The sequence below is a fragment of the Bombus terrestris genome, chromosome 17 (assembly GCF_910591885.1).
Source record: "Bombus terrestris chromosome 17, iyBomTerr1.2, whole genome shotgun sequence".
Classification (NCBI taxonomy): Eukaryota; Metazoa; Arthropoda; class Insecta; order Hymenoptera; family Apidae; genus Bombus; species Bombus terrestris.
The window spans coordinates 11,538,121-11,557,129 of record NC_063285.1 but is presented as its reverse complement, the minus strand read 5'-3'; the positions used below and the strand labels follow the sequence as shown (position 1 = coordinate 11,557,129).

General features: G+C 28.8%; 2 protein-coding genes across 3 annotated transcripts; one reads left to right on the top strand and one right to left on the bottom strand.

Annotated features, from left to right (window-relative positions):
* Positions 1-22: 22 nt before the first annotated feature.
* Positions 23-8,648, top strand: LOC100646366 (protein decapentaplegic). Of its 2 annotated transcripts, none has more exons than XM_003401936.4 (4): positions 23-477; positions 4,797-5,155; positions 5,466-5,910; positions 6,281-8,648. In XM_003401936.4, the coding sequence occupies exons 2-4, from the start codon at positions 4,828-4,830 to the stop codon at positions 6,678-6,680; spliced, it is 1,173 nt and encodes a 390-aa protein (XP_003401984.1). In that variant the 5' UTR covers positions 23-477; positions 4,797-4,827; the 3' UTR covers positions 6,681-8,648. The 2 variants fall into 2 exon arrangements, with proteins under 2 accessions (XP_003401984.1, XP_012173327.1); XM_012317937.3 differs by lacking the exon at positions 23-477 and adding an exon at positions 3,988-4,008.
* A 1,288-nt stretch (positions 8,649-9,936) lies between these two features.
* LOC100648695 (low-density lipoprotein receptor-related protein 6) lies at positions 9,937-18,706 on the bottom strand. Its single transcript, XM_003401953.4, has 10 exons — positions 18,020-18,706; positions 16,577-17,602; positions 15,566-16,496; positions 15,145-15,429; positions 14,768-15,048; positions 14,309-14,560; positions 12,178-13,033; positions 11,225-11,460; positions 10,633-11,145; positions 9,937-10,337 (listed from the first exon to the last, which is right to left on the bottom strand). Exons 1-10 carry the CDS (start codon positions 18,084-18,086, stop codon positions 9,964-9,966), a joined length of 4,821 nt encoding a protein of 1,606 aa, XP_003402001.1. The 5' UTR covers positions 18,087-18,706; the 3' UTR covers positions 9,937-9,963.
* Between the last annotated feature and the right edge of the window lie 303 nt (positions 18,707-19,009).

Below are 19,009 nucleotides of genomic sequence, written 5' to 3'. Positions count from 1 at the left end.
GTGCTAAATTTGCATCTCCTACTATTAAGATACTATCTCTCTTTGTTTGTCTCTTTCCCCTCTCACGTTGCAATATCCCACGGTTCTACTATTCCTCTCGACTTCTCGAATATTTCCATGTATCGAGCTGTGTTCAATATTAATGCGTGCTCTTGAAAACATTCTCTATTTGTGCAAACGATGATAGTGTTTTAAAAATTAAACTAATCATTATATTCATGATTTTGCGTACTATTAAGAAAAATTGAAAATAATTTATTTCCTCTCTGTCTATTATCTATTCGGGTGAATTGCTCTTTCTCTTTGGTGAGTACACAAGTGCGAAAATATCAGACAACGCAAAAGAGTTCCAACATCGATGTATCGATACTAAAGACTGCCGGGGGCGAGGTTTTGAGACAATAGTTTCTGAGTGAGGTTACATGGACTCATTGAAATGTCGTGGCTGCTCAAACAACGGACTTACGATTAGCTCAGGTGAGTCTAATAGAAATACAACATTGCTAAGAAGTTTTTTTAGAACAGAAAAATAGATGGTTTTCATTGGCTCGAAAGAGTCGGTTTGTTTGATTGTCGCTGGCCCGATTATTTTAGACGATGACGTGCTGCTTATGTATACCCGACACCTTGTATTCTTACTCTACCCGTGCCGCATTCCTTCGGTGCAACTGTGCGATATTTGTGTTAAACAGGATATTACCAGTTGTACTTGCTGCTGTTTCCATCGATATACACGAAACTGAAAATAAAAAAAATATCTTTATAGATACCTACAACTATATGAAAAATAATATAAACACTATAGAATACGTTATTTGATATAATTTTTATTTTAAGTAATAAACGAAATTATTATATTCTGGTATAACAGTATGTTAATTTACTATTTGAAGTTATGAAATAAACGAAACATTTGGAAATCGTATGCTTAATTGTGATTATTCTAACTATTTAATCTAACTAGTGATTCTTTGAAAAAAATGTCAATTTTATACTTTATTTAGATGAAGAAAGATGGGAGAAAACAGGTTAAGCTGTGTTTTGTTCAATGCTTTAATTATATCACAGCTTTAATATTGCATTGAAGAGGATTGTTAAATGAACATTTCATGTCAAATTCTTCATTGTTTACATGATATGATATATGTCAATAGAGTATTATATCTCTGTTATCGAGATAAACATGAGTGTTATTTACATTTTACAATACGACCTATGCATTTTTATTTTACAAATTACAACTTTTCGTTGTCTCTTTCGATGTATTGAAATGATCTATAGAAAACGATGTCAAAACATTCAACAAAAACGTTGTTCTTAATTTATCTTTTTTATTAAATTTTTATTCTGTTAATTGCGCATATTAAATTACTGCAAAAATTTTTGAAAATACTCAAAAGTTTAATCAAACGACAATTTTTATGTCCTGTAAGAGAAAGCAAACTTATCGATATTACGCGTATTCATCGATTTTATCAGCTTTTCTTCCTTTATGAAACTTTATTTATTCTTCCTTTATTTTGTGTATTTAAATATCTGTTTCACAACATTTTGTTTTATATTTGAAAATTCAGCGATTTGTTGCTTTTTTTTTTTATTTTTTTTTTATTTAAACATATTTATTTTAGTAGATTTTACTTAATCTTGGAGTTTCTACGTATTTGAAATCGTCAATACCTAATCGATATCCCGTTAACATTGTAACAGTATGCTGTCTTACAACGGAAGTATTTGGTTAATTTTACGAGATTTTATAGTTACTTTTGGAGGAAAGAACCACCTACGTTCATTTCGTTCTTACAAATGATATTGACCATTGTAGAATTTTCTACAATATACTTTTGTTGCCTTATTTATTTTATTATATTTATTTCTTGACCCCTGCCTTTACAGAACTATATTATTCATTATGTTAATTTTTTTTCTCGATATATTTAAGTTGTAAGATTTAGTTCTCCTTAATTATCAATTTAATGATATTATACTGTATATTTTAGTTACAAAGTCATAAACGCATACTACAGATATCTATTAAATATTTACCAAATATTTTGCAAGTTTACATTTGTTTCATGTAAAATACTTTCTCCGCTTATCCAACAAAATATTTTTTCATATTAAGTTTGAAGGCAATAATTAAATTCATAATTATGATAAGAGCTGTTATATATAATCCTAAATGTACATCTTTCTAATACATAACTTTCCATTCGTTTTCTAAATATTCTTTAACTAGAAAGTCTAAAAGAAAATACAGATATAGACAGCAGAATTTTTTCTTCGTAGAGAGCAGGTAGAGAGTTTGTTTCCTAGAAGCGAAGTGGTCTCCTAAGTATGTACCGACCTATTAGCTTCGAATTAGCTTCGCGTTACGTTATCGAATACTTTGGGTGGCCGTGCATTCCTTTAGTACAGTACAAGAACACTGCATTCTTCTTGAAGCGTTATATACAATTCTCATTAATAGAATCACATTTACACCATTATACGTTTACATTTCTTTGAAACATTAATTATACATTTATTTAATGTACAAGCAGGCATAAGGTGATTTCTCGATTCCTTTCTCGATAATTAAGCCCCGAGCGAAAAATTTTCTTTATTATATATTTTCTTCTCACTTTTTCATCAGGAATTACCTCATGCTCGTTTGTATATGTTATTCGGCCGTATTCTGTATATGTAGTGTAAAAAACTATATAGTTTAGTGGATATAGTGGATACAGTTAACACAATAATATAAATAATACAAATAAATAACTTTGGAGATGTTGATGTACCTGAATAATAATTCTAAGATAAATTGCAAGATATAAAAAATAAATTCTGAATTTGAACATCTATAACAGAAATATTTGCTTTTATTGTTTTTATTCTTTTCGCCGTATTATGTATAGAAATCATAAGTTATTGTAACTGTTATTTACTATCTGATTAAATAGAACTATCGCTAATTAATAATGTATTATCAAAACAGTATTTAATTGAAATAATTGTACAAAACAATAAGAATATACGTATACTTACAGTATATTAAGAACAAAATATTGGGTTGGCAACTAAGTGATAGCGGATTTTGTCATTAGGTGGTAATGACAAAATCCGCTATCACTTAGTTGCCAACCCAATATGATAAACACAAGGTTTAATTCTTTGAAATACATTTATAATAGTAAGTTATTAACAGACATTATTATATTATACTTACAAAGACGACCTATTCTGGCTTAAAAATTTCGAACCTTTAAAAGCCATCTTTTTTATTTATCTTATAATAAAAGATATTTAAATATCGACTTGTAATAATTCAAGGTACAAGGTTGATGTTGGTCATGTAAGGTTAATATTTCGCTTTAAGCATTATTTTAACTAGCTTTTTAAAACGATAGAGAATTGTTCTATTTTATATCAAATAAATTTAATAAATAAGCTTAGAATCTGCTACATTAATGAAACAAAATATCTCAATTTAAAAATGAAAACTCTTTCATGTGTCTGATTATGAAATTACGTATCTAAATTAAATATAACATATGATAAAAATGTTATCATTATACAAGGTTATCACAATATGTGATACAAGCAATAAAAGTAATAATAATAATATTGTATTGATAATGTGTTAAAAAAATTTTCATTCGATTTGTTTAATTTTATTTTCACTTGCTACATCTGAATTATAAATGTAAATAGCAAAATAAAAAAAGCAGTTTAAGTAGTTTAATCGTTTCACGTGGAACAGCTTTATGTGAGGTAACTCAAGCATACGCATTGAAAATTCGCGGCTAGATTAATCTCCCAATCATTCGGCCAGCAGACAGCATGGCACTAACCTTTCTGTTTCTATCTCTATCTGTAATAGAATGCAGGTCTGTCTCAGTGGCTCTCAAATTTTATATCCAACCATATAAAAATATACAAACATTTTACTTTTCATCTATTCATGCGAATAGTGACATATAAGAGAAATCATTAGTTTCGAGATATTTGCAAGAATTAACAGTAAAAGTGAGCTATTTGTGTATTGTTATGGAAATATTATAATATCTTTAGCAAAATTATATGTATATACTATTTAAAAAGAACAATGCCATAATTCAAAATGGTCCTAAGACTATTAGTTAAATTATAAGAGAAAATAATTTTTTCATTGCTAAATGGTTGAGTAAATTAATCATTTCTACTTCAAACAACTGATCTTATTTTAAATTTACATTTCTTAATTGTATGATTATTTTAGCATCCAGTGATTTGTATGTGTATAACAATTTATGTTAAAACTATTTGTCGTTAAATAAAGTTTTAACAAATTCGTATATACTTTTTAAACATATCTCTAAATGTTGTATTTTTAATTATCTATTATTTTATATAAAAATTTAATATTTGAGTTTAACGAGTTATATGATTAATTATTTAATTCTTATTTCTATGAATTAATAAGATGATTATCATGAATTGACAGTTAAATATAGGAGTTAATGCAAAGTTGTTTTATTTCCTACAATTTTAACTTTAGCTATGAATTATCAAAGAGCATTATCAAATTTTTCTATGAGGAGCAAATGAAATTTACAATAGTTTCTTTTATGGTAAAAATCTACAATATGCAGTCATTAATAATTAATTTTTGACTATTTTTCTTAATTTTTCATGTCACTATTAAAATATTAACTTGTGACTATATGCATAATTAAATTAGAATTGTGTTTGTTTCATTATCCATTTTTAAATCTCCTTAAGGAAATGTTCATAATTGACATATAATATCAAGGGTTTCATTATTTTGCTTTTAGGGAGGCAACATCCGTGAGCAACGACATCACAATGCGCATGTTGCTGCCACTGAGGTTGGTTTTAGTCGCAGCAAGTTTGCTGCTGGCAACTACCACAGCAAACATTCACTGGCATCTACATTCTGATGCTGCCAAACATTTTGCTATCGGCGAACGTCAACAAGCAATTGCTGGAATTGAAGCTAACCTTTTGTCTCTTCTTGGTTTTGCTAAAAGGCCAAAACCACAAGGCCAAGCTTATGTTCCTGAATCATTGAAAAAACTTTTTGTCAAACAAAATACGATTGGTATGGCTGATATTGCTAAACCAGGAATTCATGCCAGATCTGCTAATACAGTGCGTTCCTTTTCACATGTCGGTAAGTATATTTATAAAAAGTAAATGTTTCTAAAATTATTTTTGGCGTTATATTAGTTAATAAATTATACTGTATGTTTGCAATTGAATAACGATTAAATATTACTTAGAATATAATGTAGTTAAACAATGCAACAAGTAAAATTTAATGGACTTTAAAATATAAATGTACATCACAATATGTGTAGATAATAATAATAATAATAATAACATAATTAAAATGGTTAAATAATATATGATAATTAAGATTTATACTATTACATTATTATTTGTATCTCAACCTTTTTCTTCTTTTATTTGTTTTTATGCAGAGAGTGAGGTGGATCATAAATTTCAATCTCCAAATCGCTTTCGTCTTTCGTTTGATTTAAGTAGTATACCTTCAGGGGAGAAGTTACAAGCTGCAGAACTAAGTCTTTCTCGTGTACCTATTTTAAATGAAGATGATTCCAATTCAAAATTGGGTAGAATACTTATATATGATATTTTACGTCCTGGTGCAAGAGGACATAGCGCTCCGCTATTGCGTTTAATTGATAGCAAACCGCTAAACACTAGGAAAAATGGCACAATTAGTGTAGACGTACATCCTGCTGTGGAAAGATGGATAAAAGATCCTAAGAATAATCATGGACTTTTAGTGCATGTACGTGGAACTAAACAGGAGCATGTGCGTTTAAGGAGAAACGCAAATGAAAGAAACGACACATGGGTTGTTAATCGTCCAATGTTATTTACTTATACAGATGATGGCAGGTACAAACTAGTTCCTTCATATATTTTTATCCCTTTTTATAGAAAAGATAACTACAGCATTATTGTAACCCTTTTTAATTATGCATTTGAAATGTAAAGCTTTTAATATAATATTTTATTTCACACATTTATTATTATATACATACATATGTATAATAACAATGTATTTAAATTGCATGTAATAACAAATTATATTATACATATAATATATTCATATTTTGATGATTTGATAATGAACTATAAGTTCACAGAAAAAATATTAATTACATAGTATATGAAATAGTTTTCTAATAATAATTAATACATAATTTATATCAATATAAAATCAATAATTTACATGAATATTATATCAAGAATATTTATTATTTAGATATAAGATGTCTTCTGCAAGTCAAATAATGGACCGTCGTGCCAGAAGAGCAGCACTTCGAAAAAACCGCCGAAAAGATGGACGTGAAAATTGTAGGCGACATCCACTTTATGTTGATTTTGCTGATGTTGGTTGGAATGATTGGATTGTTGCCCCCCCTGGTTACGATGCCTTTTATTGCCATGGTGATTGCCCGTTTCCATTAGCAGATCACTTAAATTCTACCAATCATGCAATTGTCCAAAACTTGGTTTACTCAACAAAACCAAGTATGGTGCCTAAAGCTTGTTGTGTACCTACCGCTCTTAGCTCTATATCCATGCTTTATCTTGATGAAGAAAATAAAGTAGTATTGAAAAATTATCAGGACATGTCTGTCCTTGGATGTGGGTGTCGTTGACCATTTGCTATTTGGTTCGGTTAACTGTTTTTACAGTGAAGAATGTATGTGCAATAAAAATGAAAATAGTTAAAGAGACATTAAAAAATGAGGGAACAAAGAACTGAGATTTTATTAAATTGAATAAATAGTAAATAATGCCATTTTTGGAGGGTATGTTGAATTGTTTATTAAATGTTTCATTGCATGTGGAAATTTCAAACGATTGATTAACTGTCGGAATTTCAAATATTAGGCTGGTTGTCTAACTTATCCCATGTTTATAAAATAAAAAGAATCTGAAAAATTTGTATGATGTAATCAAATTTCAGTCTATTGATTATCATAGAAAAATTTAGATACAAGGAATAAAAAACAATTTACTATAAATACTTCAAGTCCTCCAAAATTTTCTGTGCATAAGAAATATCAATCAGTTCTTCTTGGACATAATGATTATTTTTATTAAGTCTATGTGGTTGTTTAGAAAGGAAGAAAGATTTAAAAAATTAGGCATTTAAGATTTTGATCCTTGTTGTTTGTATTTGTACCTTACATTAAAGTATCTTACAGTTGAGAAAGGAGACAATATTTTCAAAGGAGGATTTAAATCGAGGTAAATGCGCGCGCCAAAATTTTAAATACTCCCCCCCTCCCCTTTTGTTAAGAAAGATTCTAAAACAATAATTTGTTGCTATTGACTATTGATTAATTTTTTAATCGATTGTTAATTGTTCAAAATGAGAAATTTTTCTTTGAACAAGCATACAATCAATTTTTTTTGACGGCAGGGATATATATTGATAAAATACTTAACTGAGAATCTTACATCCATATTTATTTATCAATCTAAAAAAAAGCTTTTTTGAATAATTTCTTATGCATTTCATTTTTATGTCTTATTTGATTCGTAATTATTTCTCTGTGGTATCTTAAAATTCTATTACATTAATGTTAGATTTTTAATAGATTTAATACAATTTTTCAAATATTTGAACAAAGATATCTCAGGCGTTTATCAAACATTCCATTTTCCAATTCCATTTTTAATTAAATAACATAATATGCTAAAATATGAGCAGTATTAAACAATACTGAATTATTACCAGAGTACATATATTTTGAAATATCATTTAATCTCTTTACAGATATTATCTTTTCATCGAATATACATATAAGATTTTTGTATTTTATTGGAATTAATAATTAATTAAAACAAGTTCTAAACGTTGTATATAAAATGTTTTTAAAGTATTTATACAATCTGTATCAAGTTTTATTAGTTCACTAATACAAACGGAAACTAATTATTACATGTTCTTTCTTCTAATAAATACTGAATGTATTAAGGACTTGTAACAACTTGTTTAAGAACTTGTAAAAACTCTTAAAAACACGTATTTTATGCCATAATTAGATATTGTACAGCTTGAAAAGTATAATAATAATAATTTACCATCTTAAACAGGGTACACAATAAATTTTAAAATCTCTTTTCTCCTAAACATAATTTCTTATTGCCTGAATTTGGCTCTTTATAGTTTATAAATTTGATTTGTTAATTCATTAATGTTGAAGGTACAAAATATCTTAAAATAAATTCTTCCTGCCGTCAAGAATAAACCGTACCTGCCTGAGGAACAATTATTTATGTTAGCAGAGAAATCTGAGCGTATGTATATTTGTATAAAAACAAAAAGAGATGAATATGATTTTAAGAATCTTTTATAGCTGTGGCGCGCGTCAGCCTGTAAAATCTGTAAAATAGATAGAAGTAAAAAACGACTAATGTAAATAGTGCGTCTGTATAGTGAATTAGTATATATAGTATTCTATTTGATGTTTTTATTAATATTTTTACATCTTTCGATTGTACACAAATATTGCGTGTGTAAATAGTGAATAAATTTTAATAAAAATATATGTTAAATTACACTCACGCACGTTTTTGTACCTAAATAGAAAAAATAAATAGTAGTTACAAGAAAATACGAGGTAATTGATTAAAACTAAAGCTGACAATTAATAATATATTTTGTAATTATTGTTAAAATGCGTAATTTTAAAATTATTTTATCATAAAATAATAAGTATCATATAAAATATGTAACAAAAGTTTTATTCTTTTATACAATTATGCTACATACATAGGATAATACATATTTTTGTTGTAAATGTAAAAAAAATATAGAAGAATTATTTCAGTCTTTAATGCCAAACAAGAATAATAATTTAATAGAATGTATTTCTTCAAGGCTTGTGTAATGGCAGTGCGAGGTAAAAATCATTTCCACACGACACATTGTACATTTTATATATACAATAATTTTGAATTTCATTTACTAAATATCCTAAATGTTGTATGGCACAATCCGATTATAAACTGGAGGAACAGCATTACTTTATATCATTATTTAAAAATTGTAACTTACTAATTTTCATATGTTGATTAACTACTATATAGAAATGTAAATATATAAATACACATTTAGTAATTTTCACTTTCACGGTAGAGCCGTTACATAAAAATGCAAATAAATGTAAGAAGTACTTCTCACTTTTACAGTAAAAAATAAAAAATGTTTTTTTCTATAAATGCACATTTTAAATGTTCTTAGATTATTTAATTATCATATGTCATTGCTTATTTTGATTTTACTCTCATTAGAAATAATTTTCAATTGTTCTATCTATTTTTAATTTTTAATATAGAGTTTGATATGTCTTGATTGTAAATATGAAAGTTACTCAACTAATTTCTTATACACTATAAATATATACGTACTTAAAAAAAAAAAACTTCTTTGCAAAACAACTTGAATCTCGAATGTTAAAAATCATATACAACTTTTATACATTGTTACAATATTTACATTTTACGATTAAATTCCTTACAAATACATTACAAAGTTAAGAGGCACGATGGTATAAATTTTTTACAGAAATAAAAAAACCTATTCAAATATAAGTAACACTTGAAACAAGTTTAATAATGTTGCAAAAAGATATCTTTCCTCGAAAATCTTCTAAAAGAAGGTATCAAATAAAATTTAATGAATGAAATTTAACTACAAAATGATAAAATTTTTGTCTTACATTATTTTATCTATTAATATAAATAAATAAAAATTGCTTAACATTTACTTTCTTCGATTTCGAATATTTTAAAAATAATGTTTTTACTTGTCCACTAATAAAATATAAACGTTTTAATAAAATAAATTTTCATTTTTAAATTATTTCTAAAGACTTACCAAAAGACCTCATTTTTCAAAAAATAGAATATAAACAATTTTTAATATATTCAAGGAACAGGGGAAGGAGGTGGAGGAAGTGGACTAAAATACGTAGAAGATCGTGAACTAGGAGAGGGAGGACAACTAATTGCAGCATCACTTTGGTAAACAGATCTTGGAGTAGGAGGTGGAGGATAGGGTTCACTTTCATATCTGTATCTTGCTGGGTAATTGCTGTCTGATTCGTCGCAAACATCTGTACTGCAAGGAGTTGGAGGTGGAGGCTGATTTATGCTCCTATAATGCCTATAAGGTTTATACCTAGATGCATTACTGCTTGAGCATCTAGTAGAATTGGCTGTTGTTGCTGGACTCGGAGGAGGATTCAATGTTTCTTGTGGGTAACCTCCTGTGGAACTACCTCGAGTTGAACTGGAAGCTCCTTAAAGCAGAATATATATTTATTATTATAATCATAATAACGGATAATATTATTCACAATAATACATTTTCTAATCTAAATGTTTACAAGATGGCACTTAAATTACAAAAATTAATTAACCAATTGTTCTATATATTATTATAACAAGTCATTTGTACTACTTTACTTAAAATGATTGATTTATGATTTATTAATAATTATTACCTATTTTGACATATTAGATATTAGAACCCCGTTGTTATTTATCAACTAATAATTTAATTATGATATATTAGCTTGTAAATTAACAGGTTACCGGTTATATGGCTGCGGTCGTAACTTGATCCTATACTGCTTCCATTTAACATTGACATTCTTACAGTTTCCATTCCAATTTTCAAATCTTTCCTACAATTTTTTTGCGCGAACATTGGTTTTGCTAATCTTACTGGTTTGGGTGATAATGGATCTCCAGCTGAATCATGTAAAATATCAGGCAATTCTTCATTGTTTATGAATTTTCTTCTACAATAATAAAATCCGAAAGCAATTGTAGCAATTGTTGCAATCAGTCCAATAGGTACAATAATAACATAAGTGATTTTTCCAGATTCTAATGAATTATTTTCTTGTCGAGGATTGTTTGCAGGTGTGCATGCAGATGCCAGTTCATCGCTTCCGTCCGCACAGTCGTCCCAACCATCACAAAGCGCTGAACCAGAAATACAAACACCACTTCCAATACACTGAAATTGACCTGGACGGCAACAATGAGCTTCGTCTAGGCCATCATGGCATTGAGCTGTTCCATCGCACACCCAGGACATGTCTAACAATTTTAATAATAATTCACAATTTCACTATATTTAATTCATAATTTGAATGATTTGATAACTCAATATTCTTACCAATGCAATGGCCACTTTGACATTTAAATTGCTCACGACTACAAGCTGGACAACCTAATTCATCACTTCCATCAGGACAGTCGGTTTGGCCATCGCATTTCCATGTAGCAGGTATACAATCTTTTGTTACTGCAGAACTAGGTGCAGCACAAGTAAAATGATCCGTTCCACAGGCTGGCGCAGCTCTACAAGTTTTTTCATCTTCAGATAAAACCAAAGATTTTGGACAAGAACATCTGAAAATAATGTCTTTTATATACTTTTATTAATATAAAATTTTCTATGCAATGATTCTCTTGCTAGAAGTTTTAAAAAGAGAAGTCACCAATTCGTCCGATCGGACATTATTGCTATATAAAGGATGGTAATGCCTATGCTATCGGCTGCCGTTATGACAACGGCTGTTTATATGATCCATTTTGAGATCATTCTTATATCCATACATTTGTTTTCAGTTCCTACGTATGCAGGCATACGTATGTGGCAGCTTCTTCTTTCGAGAGAGACTTCCCCTCTAGCGAAAGAATCATCCTATATGAAGAGTCCATAGGAAAAAGAGGGAATGCATAATTTTAGCATTTTTCAGATAACGAAATTTTGTTTTTCAATATATGTTACAACTTCGTATTTCATCATACATAAAAAATAAAAAAATATCACTTCATTCTGTATCATTTCCAATTTTTATTTATAATTTTAAGTAATATGTAACACATTAAACTCTAAAAGATAAGAAGTATTTAATTTTCGTGATATACCTCAATTTTTTATAACTACCGTGAAACTAAAAAAATTTCAATTCGCAATGCGACATAGCCAATGATAAAGAGCAGCATACGAAAAAATATTAGACTCGTTAAAATTCATTAAAATTGACATTCCCCCTTTTTCCCGTAGATTCTTCATATGGTATTTATATTTTATTTACTGATCAAGAGAAATTAAAAATGTACCTAGAAGAAGTGATTCCTATACAAAAATGTGAACATCCTCCATACTCCCGAAAAGGACTACAAATATGTGTTTTCATTACATCATCTTGTGGAGTATTTATTGCAATTAAATCTGTAAGTACTTTATTCATGATTGTTTTTCTTCCATTTCCAGATTTATTAATACGTTCTAAACTTGATGTTTCCCTATCAAACCAATAAATAAAATCAAAAAAGATAGACAAATAAACAGTTGAGCCTTGTCCAACGGGAGAAACCAGAATTCTTCTATTGTTCCCATCAAAATCCGCACATTCAATCTGATTTCCATGTGCCCAATATACAATGCTTGAAATTGCATCTACTGCAATACTTGTTGGTTGTTCTAGATCAGTCGCTACTACAATTCTCTCTTTTCCATCCATTTTACTGCGCATTACTCTCATTTTTCTTCCAATATCTGTCCAAAAAAGTAATCTTTTTTCTGAATGTATCGCAATATTTCTTGGTTTCTCTCCATCACCTTTGACTACAACACCTAGAGCGGAACCATTGTCAAGTTTTGTAACATTGATCGCATCATTTATGGCACATGACCAGAATAGCAACCTTCCCAGTGAATCTAAAGCAAGATCCACTGGATGTCCAGAATTTCCAGAAATCATTATACTGGAATGTGTTTTATTTTCCAAAGTTCTCCTAATAGACAAAGTTCGTCCATCTATCCAATAAATGTGTTGAGTTATAGGATCAAATTCTATAGATCGTACATGCTTCAAACCTTGTATTCGGAGAACTACATCTGGACAATCATTTGTATCAGGAAGAAAGCGAAACATTGCATTGCGTAAACTATACATCATAAAGTTTTTTGGTGCTGTAACAGAAAGAATAAGTTATTAGATTTAAATTAATATACATCGTGCATATATATTATGCATATATATTATATATATTATGATATAGTATATCAGTAACAGATAATTAATTAAGTTAATAATTTTATATTTATATATTTACATCGTTAATTTAACCAATTGAATATGATATCTTATATGTGTGTCTTCGTTACTTTTGAAGGTAGCATTAAATAAAAAAGGTACAAGCTAGCTGCAGGCAGAAGTAAGACTTCTTCCACATAATAAGGTATATTCTTAATTTTAATACCTTTCTCACATTTTACTAATCTACTCACTGTTTACTGTTTGTACAACTACAATCCTTTCAATTGTTATCATCTATTATTTAGCTATGTAACATGTACAATGTTTCTGGTTAAATAGTTTAAAATGCATGAAATGTTCAGGAAAATGTTTTGAATGGAACTTGTAAGGTATCAAGGAGTACAGCTTATGCTGATGTTTATTTGTCCTTGTGATAACTTTGACAAAAAAGGAAAAAAGGAAAAAAGAAAGAAAAAAAAAAAGAGAAAAAAGAAGAAAGGGAAGAGAAAGGCTACTTTTCAATTTTCAAATGGGAACCTATATTTTTTAGTGCATCAAGATATGAACTTTTGAAGTTGATATATTATCGAATGTACACTGTTAGAATATTGCTCGAACGAACTCTGTACATCACAGTTGCTTTAAAATTTCCGTAGTATTTTCGAAATTATTGCAAAATTGTATTGGCATTTAAGTATAGGTATTTCAGTATTATTTGCCTTCTAGATATCTTACAACTTTCATTTGGAAATCTCATCTGTATCTACTATATATTTAAAAATATTTATCCGTTCCTATTATTTAAATTCAGACAATGTATATTGTATGCCATGTATTGTCATGCTATGTATATTGTATAAACTTATATGCGCAATTTCCGTGCAGAACATTATTATATTATTTTACAATTAATGAAGAAATATTACAGAATAAATATTAAATATATTTAAATAATTCAAGATGTTGTATTATTTTATCTAGTGCTGTTTGTTTCGTAACTCATATTTTTATTACAAGAACAAATTATATCTTAAATCATAGAATTTGACGAAATTTCCACATCTAATTGAAATACATTTTTTTCTTTTTTTTTATCACATCTACTGCATTTAATATTGAACGTAATCGAGAAAATTTAAAATAGTCTAGTATAATTAAAGATTTTAAGGAAATTATAAATCAAATTTTTTTAATTTAAATATACTGACCAATGCAAGTTTTATTATCCTCTGATAAATTGTAATGAGTAGGACAACCACATTTGAAAGAATTTGACATGCTTTCATTATCTCCGGGTAAAGCGATACAAAGATGAGTGCAGTTGCCATTTTTTAATGCACAGGGATTCCATCCTGCTTGTCTAGAAGCATGGAAAACCAATAAATCTGTTACAGATTCTAACTTATTATGTATCTTCACTCTGCTTAATCCGGTAGTCTTATTAGCTTTCTCTATGTCACCTATTGATTAAATGAATCAACATCAAACTTTGTTCAAAATATCTATAAATTTCAGAAAATATCTATTGAAATAAAAATCGAAATTTATTGCAAATAATAACGTGACGTATATGAAATATGTATACGTATATGTATATGTAATAGTACCTAATAGTAAAAATAGTAATATAATAGTAACATAGTTGATAATTCTATGTACTTTTTTACCTGTATTCCAATCTGTCCAATAAATGTAATCTTGATACTGAGTAATACTAAATGGATATACAATATTTTCTGTTATAATTGCTACTCTTTTTCTTGTAAGCAGATCAAAGCTATCAATAGCTGGAGTATATAAATCTGCCCAATATAATTTTCGTGCTGAATGGTCAATTGTTAGACCGTTTGCTTTTCTAATATTGGAAAGTATTATTTCACGATGCGTGCCATCTAAATATGATCTTTCTATACTTCCAGAATTTCCCCATTCTGTCCAATATATATGGCTAGAAAACCATCATGGTGTTAAAAACTTAACTATACAGGAAATATTTATTTCACAAACACTTTTATAAACACACAGAAGTTGTTACTATAATTACCCTCTGCTAGGATCAAGAGCTAAACATCTAGGTTCAAAAATGTTACTCCAAATGAGGACTTTTCTACTACAACCTTCTAATCGAACCATTTCTATTCTTCGTGTTCCTGTATCACTCCAGTATAAATTATGAGCAATCCAATCAATTGCTAAACCTTCAGGTGTTTCTAAACCAAGATCAACGACTCTTTCTATGTCAGATCCATTTATAAAAGCTCTTGTGATTGTTTTTAATTTAACATCCGTCCAATAAATACGATTGTCTGCTATATTAAAGTCCAAGGCGCTAATAAAAATAGAATATATTGATAATGATAATAATAATAATAATAAATACAGCCTCTGACAGTCTTTGAGTTTTTATAAAAAAATTTTAATATAAACAGATCATAAAACTTTTTATTTATAAGCATAAGCTTTACCTTGCATCTTTAACTCCAGTTAATGGAATAATATTATCATTATTTGCATTTTCAATGCTAATTCTTCCAATATTTTCTTTCCTAGCAAATAACATAAATGCATCTGGCACAACACAAGTCTTTTTATCTTTAGTTAACTCATATCCAATTTGACATGCGCACACATACTTATTTCCTGGTCGATTTAAACACAAATGACTACAACCACCATTACTTTTTACGCAAGGATTTGTACCATTAACTTTTCCTAAATGCACTGCTTTTAAACCCATGACATTTGGAACTTGATCAACAATAACTTCTCTTTCACCACCTGTGAGTTTATGTGCTCTATCCACACTTCGTCTTTGCCAGTCAGTCCAATACAGATAATCTCCTAATAAACTTAATCCAAAAAGATGTGGAAGATTATCTGTAATTACTTCTCTTCTATCTGTACCATCCATGTTACACACTTCAATCTTATCTGTTTTTGCATCGCACCAATATATTTTCCATCGTGCAAGATCTAGAGCAATTCCATTTGGCCAAACAATATCCTTATTTACTAAAAGAATACGTTCTGTGCCATCCAGATTACTTCGCTCTATTTTTGGACGTTTTTCATTCCAATCTGTCCAAAACATCCATCCTAATTCTGGAGCTAAAGCAATTGCTCTGGGTTCAATTAAATCTTCATTTATTAATACTTTTCTACTTGTACCATTTAACCGGGCTACTTCAATTCGATCTGTTCCCGTGTCAGTCCAATAAAGATTCCGTGCTAACCAATCAACAGCTATTCCATCAGGATTTTCCACTTCTGTTATTATAATATTTTCTTGATTGGAACCATCAAGTGAAGCTCTACGAATTGCACGAGCTTCTTCATCTGTCCAGTAAAGCATTTCTTGCACAGGATCAAAATCTATTGCTATCGCATGTTTAATTCCTAAGTATATTGAAAAATTATAATATATATAAATTTCTTTGAAAAACAAATTAATCAATGAAAAAGATATTGAGGAATACCTGTTAATGGTAATACAAAATTAGTATAATCTGGTGAATCTAAAGAAATCCGACAGATTTCATTTCTTTGAACTATTAATAACAATTCTTCTGGTCCTTGTGCACAAGTCAAATTATCCACTAATTTCACACCTGTAGGACATGCACAGCTATATCCAGGTTCTGTCATACTTAAGAGACACAAATGTGAACAATTTCCATTATTTCTCTCACAAGGATGGCTCCCATATGGTTGTCTTCTAACATCCCAAACTTCTATGTCACCAGGTATATATTCTCCATGTAACAATTCTCTAGGAAGTGCTTGAGTTTGACGAACATCGTATGAATGTACACACCATGTTTTCCAATCAGTCCAATATAATTTGTGATCGAAAAATGTCACTGCAAACGGATAATCTAACCCTTTTTCTATGACTTTTCTTCTATTTTTTCCATAATAATCCATCACTGCAATAAATTTAAGTCTTCCATCTACCCAATAAATCAATTCATTTTCATAATCCACTGTTAAACCGTTCGGCCAAAATATATCATCAGAAATTATCACTTCTCTTGTTGATGGATCTCCATTCATTGCAGCTCTTTCTATTTTAGGTACATCACCCCAATCAGTCCAAAATAATATACTTTTCATTGGTACAAGAGCAATAGCTCTTGGCTGATAAATGTCTGTCCAAAAAAGGACTTTTCTGTGACGTCCATCAATACTGGTTACTTCTATCCTATTCTTTTCTCCATCTGTCCAATATAATTTTCCTGTGTACCAGTCACAAGCTAAACCATCAGGAGAAATTAAACTGGAATTTACTACAATCGTTTTTTCGCCAGTATGAGTGCCATTTGTTTGAATGCACTGAATTATTTCTAAACCACTATCAGACCAACACACTAGTTCACGTTCAAAATAAAAATCTAATGCTGCACCTTCAGACAGATCTTTTATAATAGTAGTTACTTTATTAGTACGAGAGGCATTGGCCATTCTAATATCTTTTTGTGTGACAAAGAGAAGAGTTGGCGATCCTAGAAATAATAATTCATACTATTAAAATTAAAAAATTCTGCATTGTTATTATAAATTTAGATAGTAGAAAATTGAAGATAAAATTCCGAAATTTATGACAAAAATAATATTATGGGTCATAGTATTAAGCAATATTGTCAAATTTGAGTAAAAGAATTGGAGCACAAAGTTGGATAATAAATATTATAAAAAATAATATACACAAGTAGTAGTAAAAATTAACTTTATGTTATTATAAAATCTAGATATATTATATTATTATATTTTACAATTATTAACATATTATACAGTGACATTATAATAAAAGAAATAAACTATAACAAGATATTTAGGCATAATTGTTTAATAACAGATGACCTATAACATAACCTCTATATTAAAATCATGTAGAAAACAACACACTAAATGTTACTTACCATTAGAGAGGAGGACAAGTTTGAAAAAGCATGCAATCAGAATAATTATTAAACTGATAATAGCCATCCTAACAATTGTAAAAAGATCTTTAATTACTTAAAGCGCACGGCCGTGACATATACGGGCATAGCCGATACGTCCGTCGTTTGCCAAATTGCTTATTTTAGTCATTGATCCTTACGGATTCAAGCTACGATATCTCATAAGAAAATATATATCTTATAAAAAATATATTATACTCATTTTGATTATAAAAAGATTTACTCATTTTCTATGGGTAAACGGAAGAAAATTTGTACGTTAAGGGGTTAAATTATGGACATTACGAGGAGCACCTTCCGCGTCGTATGTCAATTTCTATTCATGACGAACGATCGATCCGCTCCTTATACAATTTATGCAATTTTTATCTGTTGAATCAGATTTACGTTGTCTGTAACTCAAGATAAACACAAACTTATTCTTTGTCGCTCGTATAAACTGTTAACTAAGCAGACGCTTCCTTAGGAGCCAGCGGTTCCCGTAACGGCCGTAACCAATCATTACTATTGCATTACAATTTCCAATTGACAATGAAGCTTAACTGAACTTAACGTCACGAAAACTGAGTATGTCAAGTTTTACTATACTATATATTAAATGCTAATACAAATATTTCTCTACTTATAACATTTAAAAAGAAAATAGCTATTTCTTGTTAAACCATTAATACGTTTATGCAGATATTTTGCACGATTTAAATTTAAAAAATATTTTTTCAACAAATAAACAATTGAAAATTAATATGTAGTATATATTTTTATAACCTTTTAATAGCAACATTTTCTAACTGTATGTTAACTTACAATTAGTTTAATTTTTTAACTCGAAAATAATAAAGTAAAGCTTATTATTTAATATTGCATATGTATAACATTAACATAATGTTTCTTTCTGGTTTTAATGTTGCTTCGATATTGGAGAACATTAGCAACACTATCTAACAAGAT

Coding starts and splice junctions, on each gene's coding strand:
- LOC100646366 (XM_003401936.4), top strand. CDS start 4,828: ATGCGCATGTTGCTGCCACTGAGGTTGGTTTTAGTCGCAGCAAGTTTG. Junction 5,156..5,465: donor GCGTTCCTTTTCACATGTCG/GTAAGTATATTT, acceptor GTTTTTATGCAG/AGAGTGAGGTGGATCATAAA. Junction 5,911..6,280: donor ACTTATACAGATGATGGCAG/GTACAAACTAGT, acceptor TTTATTATTTAG/ATATAAGATGTCTTCTGCAA.
- LOC100648695 (XM_003401953.4), bottom strand. CDS start 18,086: ATGGCTATTATCAGTTTAATAATTATTCTGATTGCATGCTTTTTCAAA. Junction 14,561..14,767: donor TTGGACAGATTGGAATACAG/GTAAAAAAGTAC, acceptor TTTAATCAATAG/GTGACATAGAGAAAGCTAAT. Junction 11,146..11,224: donor TCAAAGTGGCCATTGCATTG/GTAAGAATATTG, acceptor TAAAATTGTTAG/ACATGTCCTGGGTGTGCGAT.